The following is a 14231-nucleotide window of genomic DNA, read 5'->3' on the forward strand; positions in this document are numbered from 1 at the left end:
ATATAAATTTAACAAATGATCTATGAATAAGGAAAGGAATCATATGACTAGTATCCCATACTTGGTCATTAAAATTTATACATTTACATTAAAATATATAATTATGTATAATTTTTTATATACAATGCATTATATTATTTATAATTTTATAAATAATTATGTTGAATAGTAAGGTCTTAATAAATATCTTTATTCTAGAACATTATAATATATATTAAGAAATAAAACATACAGTCTTAATTTGTGCATATAAGTGAAGCATGTTCTTCTTATAGAGAAAATATTTGATTAGCTTTCATATTCCACCACCTCCAGCCTTATGATGGATTGCCCTAGACACAAACTCTGCCCATGCATTCTTGACTTCTTCTCCAGTGCCTTCATCAACTGGATGTTCTATCACTGAGTGAACTCCTATAGCATCCAGATACCATCCACTCCTTCCATGAAATCCAAGAATCTTGCTACCCGTAGATGGTGATGTAAAATAAGTTCCTTTCTCCTCACCAAATGGACCATACTTTCTACGATTGGTATGAAAAGTAAGAGAATTCACTGTTAGTGCATTAGATTGGCCAAAAGTGTCATAATAGCCACTAATTGATACCAATACTTCATTTGGATAATCAAATTTAACCTGCAAAATATTAAAATACAATTATGTTCATTAAAAATTTAAATAAGACCTTTAAAATCTAAAACATCATCAAATTTTGATAAAACATAATAGAATTGAGAACAAATTGATATAGAGCTAGTTGTTAATGTTTCAATATCATGCAAAATAAAACATCATTGCAGCATGAAGGGCCCTCTTGATTATTGTGTAACATTAATTTAAGTTTATCATATATGGCATTTAGTGGAGACTATAAACGTTATATTATTACAATCTCAAAGAAGTAAAAATACTAGAATTGGGATCAAAACACTAGTGCTACATTATGATCAAATTACTAATGTTTCCTAAATGGAACCATTTTCTATATTAGTATAGGAGCATTAATATAAGTAACACAAGTAGCTACTAGTAAATTTAAGAAAAAATTGAAATTTTGGCATATGAGATAATATTATATACAAGAATGGACATGAAAAAGGAAGCTTCATAAAATTATGCATGAAATTAGCCTATAATCATACTAATTAAGAATAAATTTTGTATGTTTGACTCTAAAATTGTAGAATGTATAGGTTGTCAATCGTCCTGGGAAAACATGTTAAGATTGATTAATAAGTGTAAGGATTAATACATGATCTAGATCTAGTAGCCTTTTGAAAGTAAGTAAGTAATTTGTTGGATAGAAATCAAAAGAATTTTTTTATTATTTGATCAATTGATGGTGACTATGTTGATAAGATGTGTCTGACATATTGCCCTCAATGTCAAAGGTAAGAAGATTAATTGTCACTAATGTCAAAGGCATGTGGACGTTATTGTCATTGATGTCAAAGAGAAAGTCGTGGAAAAATTGATGGAGGTTAGCTTATTCCAAATTTATGGCACTATGAGCAAGGCATCATCATGCAAGGAGTGGATAATTAAATTGTATATTTAAATATTGATTTCAAATTTGTTGACCCCAACTCATAGAGATTTAAGTATTCAAAAAAGATTGATTAATGGGGTCGGCTCCTCTTATATAGGCCCCTGAAAATAAATATTATTTTGTTTAGGATGAATTCATTGGGATGAGCACCCATCTTGGGAAAGCAATATTAAATAATTAAAAAACATATATATGTTGATTGGGTTGGAACCTAGTTGGAAGGTTACATCCCTTGTTTGAAGGGACATTTTTCAAGGTATCATAAGAAGGTTTCAAGTTCATTTAAAAATAAACCACTTAATATCTTTCCTATTTAGAGTAGAGTTAAGAGCATATATGTATCGTACTTTAAGAGCGTATACAAAAGAGGCTTTTTAAATCATAATTATAAGCAGATCTGAAGAAGACTTATAAGCCAAAATTGTAGCAAACTTGTGAGAAAAATTTAAGAGCAAGAAGAGTTTTTGAAGGGAAAGTAGATATCAATCATCCATTGAAGAAGAAACACCCTAAGGTGGAACTTACTCATTTGGAAGTTGGTGCTTCCCAAAAGAAGAGATTGGTGTCTCTTATTGATTTGGTGCTCAATGATGGAAATCGGTATCTCCAATGGGTTGGTGTCTATGACTCATCAAGAGGGGCTTTGTGTCTCTTGTCGGTTAGTTCCTATGAATTTTTTAAGAAGAGTTGTATCTTGGCGTGGTTTTCTCTCACAAGGGTAATATGATAAATATTGTGTTTGCTTGCATTCTTTATTTCTAGGTCATGTATGTGTGGTATTGTTGTGGTTAATTAAGTTTTTAAAAAAGTAAAATATTTTTGTTATACTCATTCACCACCCCCCCCCCCTCTCCTTGTCCCCCAACCTATTAGTATAATTGAGTTCTCTTCAATTGGTATTAGAGTAGGCTCCTTTGAATATATATTAATCATTTGAAGGGAGATCTAAAAGATCACATATGGTTGAGAAAGAAGGACATGGATTCTCATCAAATATGGCACAATTATTTGATGGAAGAAATTATGTCTTTTGGAGGAAAAGGATGGAAAGCTATTTGAGATATCTAGGGTTTGATATTCAACAAGTGGTTGTAAATGGATACAGAGCCCCTACAACTCCCCCAATGGATCAGGCAAGAAAGAAGGAAAGTGAAAACAATGAGAAAGACAAGAATGTGATTTTGTGTAGATTATTTGAGTTAGAGTTTGTAAAAATTATGCATTACAGATCAGCTAACGACATGTGGGATAATTTGAAGAAAATCTATCAAGGAGATGATAAAGTGAAGAATGCAAAGCTTCAAGCCCATTGAAGACAATTCGAAAGTCTTAAGATGAAAGAAGAAGAAAACATGGTCTCTTATATTTTGTGTTGATGAGATCACGAACACAATAAGAGGTCTTTGTGAAGAGTTTGAAGAATTTGTGATTGTACAAAAGGTATTGAGGTCCTTACCCTTAAGATTTGATTCCAAATTCTCAATGATTAGAGAAATGAGATATCTATAAATCTTGATAAAGGATGAATTGTATGGGATTCTCACTAACTATGACATTAAGATTGAAGACAAGCCATCAAAAAGGGAGCCATCCTTCAAAGCATCAAGGAAGGAAAAGAATAAAGCATATGAACCAAGTGATAGCTCAAGAAATGAATGGATGATCACGTAATGATAAAGATAAATAAATGATTTGGGAAGTATCAAGGTAAATTACCATTCAAATGTTTTAATTGTGTTAGAATAGGTCATTGTGCCTCTAAGTGTATGCGAGGTAAGAGTGAAAGCAATGAGGATGAAGATGTTCATTTCATAAGGAAAGGGAGAAGATATCAACAAAAGAAAGGCTACAAACAAGGCCAATACGAAAAGAGAAAGAAGGGTTTCCATAAGTACAAAAAGAGTAGATTTATTCAAGGGAAAATAATAGCTCATTTAAGGAAAGTGACAAAGAAATTTTAAAAAGTGATAAAGAAGAAATTCTCTTCATGGCATTGGAAGAAATGATAGAGATGAAAATAAAGAAGAAAAAGATTTAAAAGAAGCACATAGAAAAGAAGAAGGGGGAGGGGGATTTGAGGAAGAACTTTATAATGCCTACAGAGAGATTGAGTAACTTGAGAAAATAATTTTTCATGCAATCATTTTGGTCACACGTCAAGAGATTGTAGAGTACACATGTGAGATATTATTATGCTTGGATCAAAAATATCTAAGCTCTTATGGGTTTTCAAGAAGAAACTATAATTGCTTTGCTCTTTTAGTGAATTATAATGTCGTATGTTATAAAAGCAATTGTAGTGTTCTAAATTGTAAACCTTTACAATTTTACACTCCTTTTTGTGCCCTTACCTTAGTGTGTTTTCTCTTAGCTCTTTTCCAAGCCTATTTCTATCCTTTGCATTGTAAAACTAATGTCATATGATCATATGGTGATCTAGGTCTTTGTCATGAACCTGTGTACACCTACTTTACTTTTGTTCCAGACCTTTCTAGGTGGACTAGGGTACTTGGCACCCTTGTCCTAGTGGACTAGGGTGCTATGTGCCCTTGTCCCCCTAGAATGGGCCCATTTTTAAATATGTCAGTGTACTGATTCCCACCATTTGATTCTTGATCTCAATATTTTAATATGACCGTTTTAGGTGAGCCTAATTTATTAAATACCTTGGGAACCCTATATAAGAGCACCTCTCCTCATTCATTTTCATCCACAACAATGAGAATTATTGAGATCACTTCCTAGAGCAAGTATTATTGGCTCATTAAGGGTTAATTCCAAACTCAAGGTTTAACCTAGGCAAACCCCTATCAACCCAGCAACATTTTCCCCTTTTGTGTCTACAGGTGATAGATTATGCAGAGAGTGAATACAGATTCAAAAAATGCAAACTAAGACATAGAACTAGATTTTGAATAAGCAAAAAATCCAAGACAAGATCGGCTGGCCCCATTGTTTGACACTTTTCTGATGGAATTTTAGGAAGACACTCAAAATGACATCCTAATCCCAAATCTATTTTTGATTTCCGCATCTGATATCTCGAAGACAAGGTCTCCTAGCCCCTGTCCCGCATTTTCAAGCTCATATTCCACATACAAATTCCTCTCTGCTTCCCATTTCTAGATCTGTACTTGATGTCTACATATCTATTTTGAAACTGTTTATTTATGTTGATCATTCATAAACTCATATCCTTTTCATTATCAATTCAGTTTCAACTCAAACAAGGCCCTTTTCAGTAGATTTGAGGTTGAGATCTTATTCTCCATTAATGTAATTTGATTGAAGAATGGGTGCTGTTCTAGTTCATGTAATTAGAATAGTGAACCCTCATTTATTATGAAAAGGATAGCTAAGTTGTAAATAATTTACTATGAAAAGAAACAAAAAAGATTCATAGTTCTCATGAAAACTTACCGTCTCTGTTCTGCTGCCTCCATTGCCCCCACGCCTTGCAGACCAGACAGACTGACCATTACGAACATACTCAACTATGATATTGTCTATAGCAGTGCCAAATCCCACAACGATCTGCCGAATTCCACTATATATTCCATCATCCCATGGATTTCCACCACGACCTCCCCATGGACCAGCAGGAACAGGCTTCAAGTGGGAAACCTTCAAATAGAAGAAAGAAATCAGATGAATTAGTCAAAGTAATATAGTGGTTAGTAAACCCCGACACCCACCTTGGCTCCTTGGCACGCAACTTGGCTCCTTGGCACCCACCTTGGCTCTTTGATGTTAATAATGTGTTGTTCTTTATGAGATTTTTAGATTTGATCGTGTAGATTTTTAATATCAACAATTCAGATCAAACTTTATGATCTATTATGAAGTCTGAAAGCATGAAAAAAGAGAAATGATCAGTTTAATTGAGAGAAATGATCAGTTTAATTGTATTACCTTGAGGTTTTCTTGAGGATTTGTAAGCTTAACTGCTTCAACAATGTCTCTAACAACAGAGACTACCCTGGGTAGCAACAAGGAAGCATCGCATTTTTTGTTTCCTGAACAACAGTTGATAAAAAGTCGATTGTATACTCCAATGGCGTCAAGAAATAGGCCACTTCGTCCATGAAACCCCACTATTCTGCTACCCAGCTGGGAAGACTCAAAGAAGGTGCCCTGCTCTACACCATATGGCCCGTATTTTCGAAGGTTTGTGCAGAATGTGAGTGACCTTACTGCACTAGGACCGTTGGTATAGAAGGGTCCGTAATAACCAGATATGGAGAGTAGGACCTCATTTGGATAGTCAAATGTAATCTACAAAATACACAAGATTGATTAGTATTTTATGTTGCTATGAATAATATATTTGAAACTTTATGAAATTAATTTTCCAACTTTTTGAAAATAATAAATTAAATTAAATTTTGAAATAAAAAATAAGGTGAAATTATAAAGAAAAATAAATATAATGAAAAGTGTTCTAAGAAAACAATAATAATTATATAGAAGAAAGAAAAAAATATAAAAGGTCATTATATGTTATAATAGAATGAAGGTCAACAAATTGAGGGTTTTCTAAATATAATTCAATTAATTGTTTTCTTGTTCTAATGTATTAATGATTGGTTCTAGTTTATTTAAATCATATCTCTCGTCTTTATTGAAGTTGAGTAAGGATTCGTTGATTTGGAGGAAGCTTCTTAATTTTCTTTTGATTAGATAAGCAAGGAAGGGCCCAATCTCAATAACAGTACAAATAAACCCTAATGTGTATCAATTTTCTAAACTTTATTTAAATAATAATTTTATAAATTTTATTTATATAATTAAATATATTTTTAAATGTATAAAATAAATAATATATCAATATTGGTAGAAGTATTATCATGTTTAATATACAAATTTAAAATATTTTAAAACATATTTTGATCATAATTATTTGTTTCTCATTCAATATTTTGATTATCTAAAAAAATATAAAATAGATATTTATATTAACTATAAAAATATTTTAAAATATATTATATTATTAAAAGATGTAATTATTATTTTTAATTTATTTTTATTCAAAATCAATTTAAATATTTGACATTGTAAAATATTTTTACGATAATATTAAATTTCATCATTTAGAGTTATATTTATGTATATTTAATTTTCTAACATAATATTAACTGTTTAATTATCAATTATCATAATTGTCATCTAATTGAATCTAAATTGGTTTATACTTATGTGTATATACTTTATTGAACTAGTCTAGATTAGTATTAAGAAAAGATTTTCCCTTTAAAATACATCTTTAAAAGAAAGTGCCACACCAATTATAGTTGAGTGAATTTTTAGGAATATTGGACAATCAAGTGGTCTTCTAAATTTTCTAACAAAAAGAGAATGTTAAAAAAATTTATTCACCATTTTAATGAACTTGATAAGAGCAATTATTGATTAAAAAATAAAAAAATTACACATACCTTTTAGTAATCAGTGAAAAAAAAATATCTAACACCAACTTAAAACATTAGAAACTTAAAAATTGAAAAAGGAAAGAATGATTTTAATTTATCTTTAACCAATTTTTTTTGGTTTGAAACTTAACAATTGAAAAAGAAAAGAAAGATTTCAATTTATCTTCAACCAATTTTTTTTTCATCTCATAAAAGATGACATAATTATTCAGTTGAAATTTCAACCCGGGCTAAACTTACCTTATCAGTTTCGGGACCTCCAGAGCCACCATGCCTTACAGACCGCTTTGCTTGTCCTCCATCATCATAGTCGATGACAATGGAATCAATGGCTGTTCCGCTTTTAATTATAATCTGTCGTATTCCTGCATGAACCTCATCATCCCAACAAAGTCCCCCTTCACCTCCCCATGGTCCAGCTGCCACCGGCTTATCTGCAAAATCTTTAATGATTGCCTGCAAATCATCACAACATCAACTAACATCCAGATAATTACAGAAACTGCTTAAATTCTTTCTATAAAACAGTCAAAGAAGTAAGAAGAGAACTAAGAGGAGAAATGTGTATACAATTATAAATTCTTTCAAAACTATATGAGTTGAATAGATTGAGACATGAAATTATTTTTCTTTCTATCTTATTTAAACTTTTTTTCATTTGTGTTTTAGATTATATTTTATGATCTTTTATGGAAATGAAATAATTGGAGAAGAGAAACTATAGATCATACTCCTTCATCGAGCTATAAATCATATCTTAACTAAGTTTTTTCTCCATCTATTCGGATCATATTCTGTGATCTATCATCATCCTAATGATTAAAGAGAAACTATATGTCATGTCATCTAACCATGAACCATATCTTATCTCAAAAAATTTCTTCATCTACATTTCAGATCATATTTTATGATCTATCATCAAGATAAAATGATTAAAGAAGAGAAGTTCTATAGATTATGTTATTTAATCTAACTATGAATCATGTCTTGTCTAAGTTCTTTATTTATCTATATTTCAGATCATATTCTGTGATGTATCATCAGGATGAAATCATTAAAGAAGAGAAACTATAGATCAGGTTATTTCGTCTAACTGTGAATTATTTTTTCATCTACATTTTGGATCATATTCTATGATCTATCATCAGGATGAAATAATTAAAAAAGAGAAAACATAAATCATATTATTTCATCTAATTATAAATCATATCTTGTATAAAAAAAATTCTTCATCTACGTTTGGGATCATATTCATTGATCTATCATCAAAATAAAATAACTAAAGAAGATAAACTATAGATCATACTATTGCATATGATTCGAAAAAAAAACTCAACATTTGAATTGTTCCATTTAAGAAACTCTCTGAGCTTCTTAAAATTCAGTCTTCACCTGACACTTAGACTTCTCCCCGGATGTTTTAGATGGGACACGCCCAACACCATCGGTCACCGTTCTCAACATGGCAAAGAAGCAGGTGAAACCTCAGAGACTGACCAAGGCCTTAAACTGCCAAGGAACTTATTAACAATGCACTAGACAACACTTTTGAGTGCAAACAAACCTATGTTTCCTCAGAGATAGCAGGATGGATTATATAGAGACATGGAAGTGATATAACCCATGAGTTTAAGCATGACAGCTGATGTCCTTCACTAAGTAAAGAGATTCTTATTCCCTGCATTATATACGGATGAGCAAGTCGGCAAAAGAGAAAGCTATTCCTGCCCATTGACGGAAGATTAGTTATGGTTGGAAAGAGGATACCATGAATTGAATGGTTAAAATTGTTTTGCTAACATGCAGGTCGGTTCAATAGGATAGAATTTCATAAAGTGGTTTCCTCTTGAACTTTCACAATGTGTGATATTCTGCTGTAATTCTATTCTCTTTTACTGGCACCGGCTAGTTGTTATTGATCACTGTGGGGCTTAATTATTCCAGGACTCTTCAAGATGGTCAGCCGTATGTTTGGAGTTTTTATTCTTTCCCATCGTACAAATAGAATTATACAGTGCAATAAAGAACAAAGAAAAGTATGTATACGATGTAAGAAACAAGTTGGATTTATCTTTAATTTGAAGAATGATGAATAATGGGTTTGTGTTTGGTTCGATTAGTAAAGCACAAGGTCATGAAGTTCAGTCTCTTCAGCTCACATGATACTGAAGGACGTGAGAAGCAACATCACGGTTTAAAAAACAATGATGAATAACCTTCAACTTTTGACAAGAAAATGGGCTATGGATCCCACAAAGCTCCAAGCTTGTCTTAGGATATTATTGAGCTTTTAATTAATTAAGAGATAATTATTTCATGATGATGATTATAGAGTTTTTCTTAGTATAAAATTGGTTGATATGATTAAGAAATGGTTTAAAAGTTTAGAATGAATGGTGGAGATTCTATTTTTAATGTTGGCTTCTTTATGTAATTTTGTAAAGGTTTTCTTAATGGAAAAATATTAATAGTCTTTGATAACATAACCAACATTTAATAGGTCTATAATACTTTTTGATGTACCATCAAATTTAATCTTGAAATGTTCAATTAAAGGAGGGATCCATTCAACCCAACACCCTAGTAACTTGACATCAAAAAGTTCAATTATCAAGGGGTAATTTCATGAAAGCCAATATTTTTCTAAAATCTCATTCCAAGCATTAATTTTCTTTCCGTGTTTTAAAGCACTAGTAATTTGTAATTACATAATCTTCAAGATGACCACTTCTAATTTAATAATAACTTCTTCAATAGGAAAGATTTGTTTAAAAAAGTATTGTTCCTTTCTTTCCAAACATAACAAATCAATATTATAATGTTAGTTTTCTTCCAAAATCATTTAAGTATTAGTAGTGGATTTAATGGCTTAAATATTGGAATCAAGATAATTTACAAGATGTAATGTTATTAAAATAGATGTGAATAACTAACATAAAATACAACATGTAATAATTTAGTAAGAATTTTAAAGTAAATAATTAACACATTGAATTGAATAAGTTAATTATATAACTCAATCATATTAACATCAAAAGCATATGGTAGTTCTTTACAACAATGTTTCAAAAAATGGCTCTTCTATCAATGCCAACGGCTCTCCCACTCCCCAATGGCTCTCCTAGTTTGAATGTGCCTATTGTGGGGAATGGCAATGGCTCTGCAATTCCCTCAATGTGGAATGATAACTCCCCTACCCCGGTTGTGTCCCCTCCTAGGGTCATTGCTGCTACAGTTGCCAATGACATTGTGCAACCTTTTGACTTTCCTATGGGCATTAGATTTGGGGATTATGTTGTTGCTAGGGGTAAGGTGCTCGGTTCTGCTATTGTGGATGATGCTCCTCCCAAACCTCTTGTTAGTGGGCGAAACTTTTCTCGCATGGCTAGATCTATTGCTCACCTTTCCAAGGGAATTCTTCCCCTCCCCTATGCCAAGACTTCCCCTGTTGTGGTTTGTGGTCAAAAGGTTGTGGAAAATGTGGATTTCTTCCAATGCCTCACTTTCATTTGCAGATTTAATGGGTTTTGGCCTTCTCTTCCAAAACTTCATCGTTGGGTGAGTAATTCCTAGAAACATTTAGTTGCTCACAACATTGAGCTTGTTCCTTGTGCTAAAGGTTGTTTCATTTCTTCCTTCACTTCTACTTTTGATCGTAATTTGGTTTTGGGTAAGTTGTGGGCTTGGAGAGACCACTCTCTCTTTATTAAGCCTTGGACATCTTCTTTCAACCCCCTTATTGAACCCCTTTGTTCATTTGATTTGGGTCCGCCTTCCTAATCTACCCATCCATTTCTGGGAGCTTTCTTGTTATAAGGCTATTAGTAACTCCATTGACAAATTTTTGAAGGTAGATGATGCCACAACTTCCATTGGTCATTTTACCTTTGCCCAACTATTAGTCGATGTTGACATATCGTTGCCCCTTCCTAGGGATGTGGTTCATATGGTTGGGGATAGGCCATGGACTCAACCATTAGATTATAAGGGCCTCCCCTTTCGATGTTGGTGATGCTTCTCAACAAGTCACTTAGCTTCGGACTATTCTCTCTCTCACTGTAGAGGTGTTGCCACTTTGTGGAAGGATGCTATTGATGATCACTTGATAGTCAATGCTACTGAAATTGATTTTGTCAACTTCTCTCAGGAGGATGATGTCTCCTCCTAGGATGAGGTGCCCCTTACTGCTAATGATTCTGTTGCTCCTACTCCACAACCTACTCTTGTTGATTTTTCTCTTTAGGTTGTTCATGTGCAATAGACTATTTTTGTTTTGTTGCAACCTGCTACTGATCTACAATAGCACGTTGCTACCGCTACTGATTGTAACCTTGCGGGGGCCCTTCCAAATGATCTTTCTCTTGAATGCCCTAATGACAATATCGCCTAAACTATGGTTTGTCGCGGAGAAAGGGGAAGTCTTCTCCCATCCCCCGAACTCCTCCTTTTCAAGGCTTAGGTGCCTCTACCCCTCCTTAAGTTGGGTTTGGGTTGCTAGCTTGACAAGTTTTTTCTTTTCACCTATCAGCTTTGTTAGTTTGTTGTGGAAGTGTCATTTTGGCTAGTTTTGATTTTCATAATTTGTGATTAACATGTTGTTAATGTGTTGCTACTAGTAATTTGATTGACTTTACGCCCTCTGGGCTATTTTATTTAAGGGACAACACCTTTTTTTTGTTGCTTTAATACCAAAAACATCAAAATCATATATATAATATTTTTAATATATTTAAATATAATGGCTTTCAATATTTATCTGAATCACTGCACTTGGAAAGGCCATCTCATCCTAGGATAATTTTAGTGGTATCGACTCTCACTATGGCACACTCTAGAGGATTCGTGTACAAACACAGTGCGTGCCTACTTGCACAAAAAGATGTGTCTACATCTCATCATGCATATTTGTACACAGTCATAAATAAGATAATCTTGGATGTACTCTATGTACCCCAAGTTGGAAACTTCCATGTGGAGCACTCATGTGTACCCCTCTCCAATGTTCATAACTTACCAAACCACTTTATTGTTCCTTGATTGTTCTCTAGGTCCTTTATTCAAGTTTCACATGCATGGTTAATATAAGCCTTAATGGGTGGTTTTGAAACCATCAAACAATTTATCAAATGATTTCTTTAATTATTATTTAATAAATAAAAATATTCCTCTCTTTTAAAAGATTTAAATTCTTAAATATTTTTCATTAATCTTGGTTAGAGATATTAGTCACAAAAGATAAGGGATGTTATCTATGCAACAAATAAATTAGAGAGGGATGATAAGACTCTATAATGGGAGGAGGTTATATGAAGACCCTTGAATGTAATAAAGGATTTTAATAAAAGAAAGGTAGTGTGAAATTTTCATAGTTAGAAGGTTACGGCTATAGGAAGTATTGATAGTTGTTGTAGAATAATGAATTTTTTTAAACATGTTGTATTAGGCTACAATAAATTAATTAAATATTTTAATTCTAGCATCTTAGTGCTTTCATTTGGCATGGGTGCTAGGAATGTGTGTGGGCTGCTAGACTAGGTTGTTTCAATTAAACACCCTGGTCTAGACTACATCAACTAGGTTGGATGGCACTTGGCTTCATTAATTCTTGGCCATATTTTCAAAATTCCATTATTTCATTCAAAAGGATAGTGATAGGACCAAATATTTGGAGGCTGATTACTATGTATTGAAGGAATGGAATGTTCATAATATGATCTTTGGAAATGGAGCATATATTAGTAGACTGTGATCTATGGGGTGTCATTGATGAGAAAGTTCAAAGACCTGCAAATGTAATAATAGTTACTCAATATGATATTATGGACAAGAAAGAAAAAGATCTCATAATATTATCTCTTATAGATTATAGTTTTATTAATGTCCATGAAGAACCTACTGCAAAGAAATTATGGTAGAAAATGCTTGAAGTCCATCAAGCTAAATCCCTAGTTAAAAATAAATGTTTCTATCGAAGAAGTTATATTCCTTGAGAATGGAGGAATATGGACAAAGTACAGACCACTTGAATACATGTTCAATATGTTGGTGATGCAATTAAGTAGTGAGTCTAAAAATGGAAGAGACAGAGAGATGTTAAAATTTGTTTCATGCTTTATTTTGTTAGGATTCCCAAAGATACTGAGAGGGGGGGTGAATCAATATCTAACCGGTTTATAAATTTACTTGACTTAAAATATGAAAAGCATATTAAAATTGTGTATTAGTAAACAAGAATAACAACAACCACATGAGAAGCACACCATACACGGTATTTTAATGAGGAAACCTGGTGTGGGAAAAACCTCGGTGGGATTTGTGACCCACAATATTCGCTTACTGGCCAATAAGGGAATATTACTATTACAATAGGGGCCTGCACATGCAAGAAGGCCAAGTGCCTAGAGCTCACTACTCAATTACAAAAGAAGTCACACTGACTTACAAAAATGGATTATATTAATCCATTGTCTTGTATTGTTTCAGATTAGCATCTGCTATGCCAGATCCAGTACCGGTTTAAGCTCTGCTACATACATAAACCCTTAACCTATAATTCACATAGTAGGTCTACTTATCTCGCATCCTATCACACCTATTTTCTATTACAAAATGATCTCATACATATATGAGTCATATTACAACTCGCCATGTCGTCTTACAATGATTTTACAATTAATTACAAAATACATTACAAACAAAATTCCTGTCGACCAGGGTGTCAGTATCCTTCCTTTCACTATCAGTGTTCTGAGTGCTGGTGTAGAGTTTGTCGTTGTCGGTGTCGGTATCCTGTCTTGTCGGTATCATATGATTGCAAGGTTGCCATCAATGACAAAATATTCAATCACCTACAATTTCTCATTGGAGTATGCATTTTCCAACAATCTCCCCCTTTGGCATTGATGGCAACACTCATGAGAAAAAAAAACAAAAGTGTCCAAAATGATATCCAAAAATAGTCTACCAAAATTGTCTTACCAAAACTATATGCTCCCCCTGAGCAGATGAAGTCCCTTCCTTCTGACCATTTTTCTCATGCCACTAATCCCCCTTTGACATCAATGACAAAGGTTGTCATTCACTGCCAGTGGAGTCCTTCCTGGATTCTTGTAACCAGTGGGTTACAATCTGAAAGATATCTATCAAAACTAAATTTATGCCATTGCTGAATGTTTTGCAGTCTTTTATTGCTTCTTGAGTTCTCTGCACTGTACCGGTGAGTATGTGCATTTTCTCTTCTGGTGTCTTCAGT

General features: G+C 32.9%; 1 protein-coding gene across 1 annotated transcript; it reads right to left on the reverse strand.

The window, feature by feature from the left end:
• Positions 1-231: 231 nt before the first annotated feature.
• Positions 232-8549, reverse strand: LOC131069776 (jacalin-related lectin 3). The gene is made up of 5 exons (XM_058005330.2): positions 8372-8549; positions 7220-7435; positions 5463-5825; positions 4971-5174; positions 232-637 (listed from the first exon to the last, which is right to left on the reverse strand). Exons 1-5 carry the CDS (start codon positions 8441-8443, stop codon positions 296-298), a joined length of 1197 nt encoding a protein of 398 aa, XP_057861313.2. The 5' UTR covers positions 8444-8549; the 3' UTR covers positions 232-295.
• Between the last annotated feature and the right edge of the window lie 5682 nt (positions 8550-14231).

The sequence above is a fragment of the Cryptomeria japonica genome, chromosome 4, assembly GCF_030272615.1.
Source record: "Cryptomeria japonica chromosome 4, Sugi_1.0, whole genome shotgun sequence".
Taxonomy (NCBI): domain Eukaryota; kingdom Viridiplantae; phylum Streptophyta; class Pinopsida; order Cupressales; family Cupressaceae; genus Cryptomeria; species Cryptomeria japonica.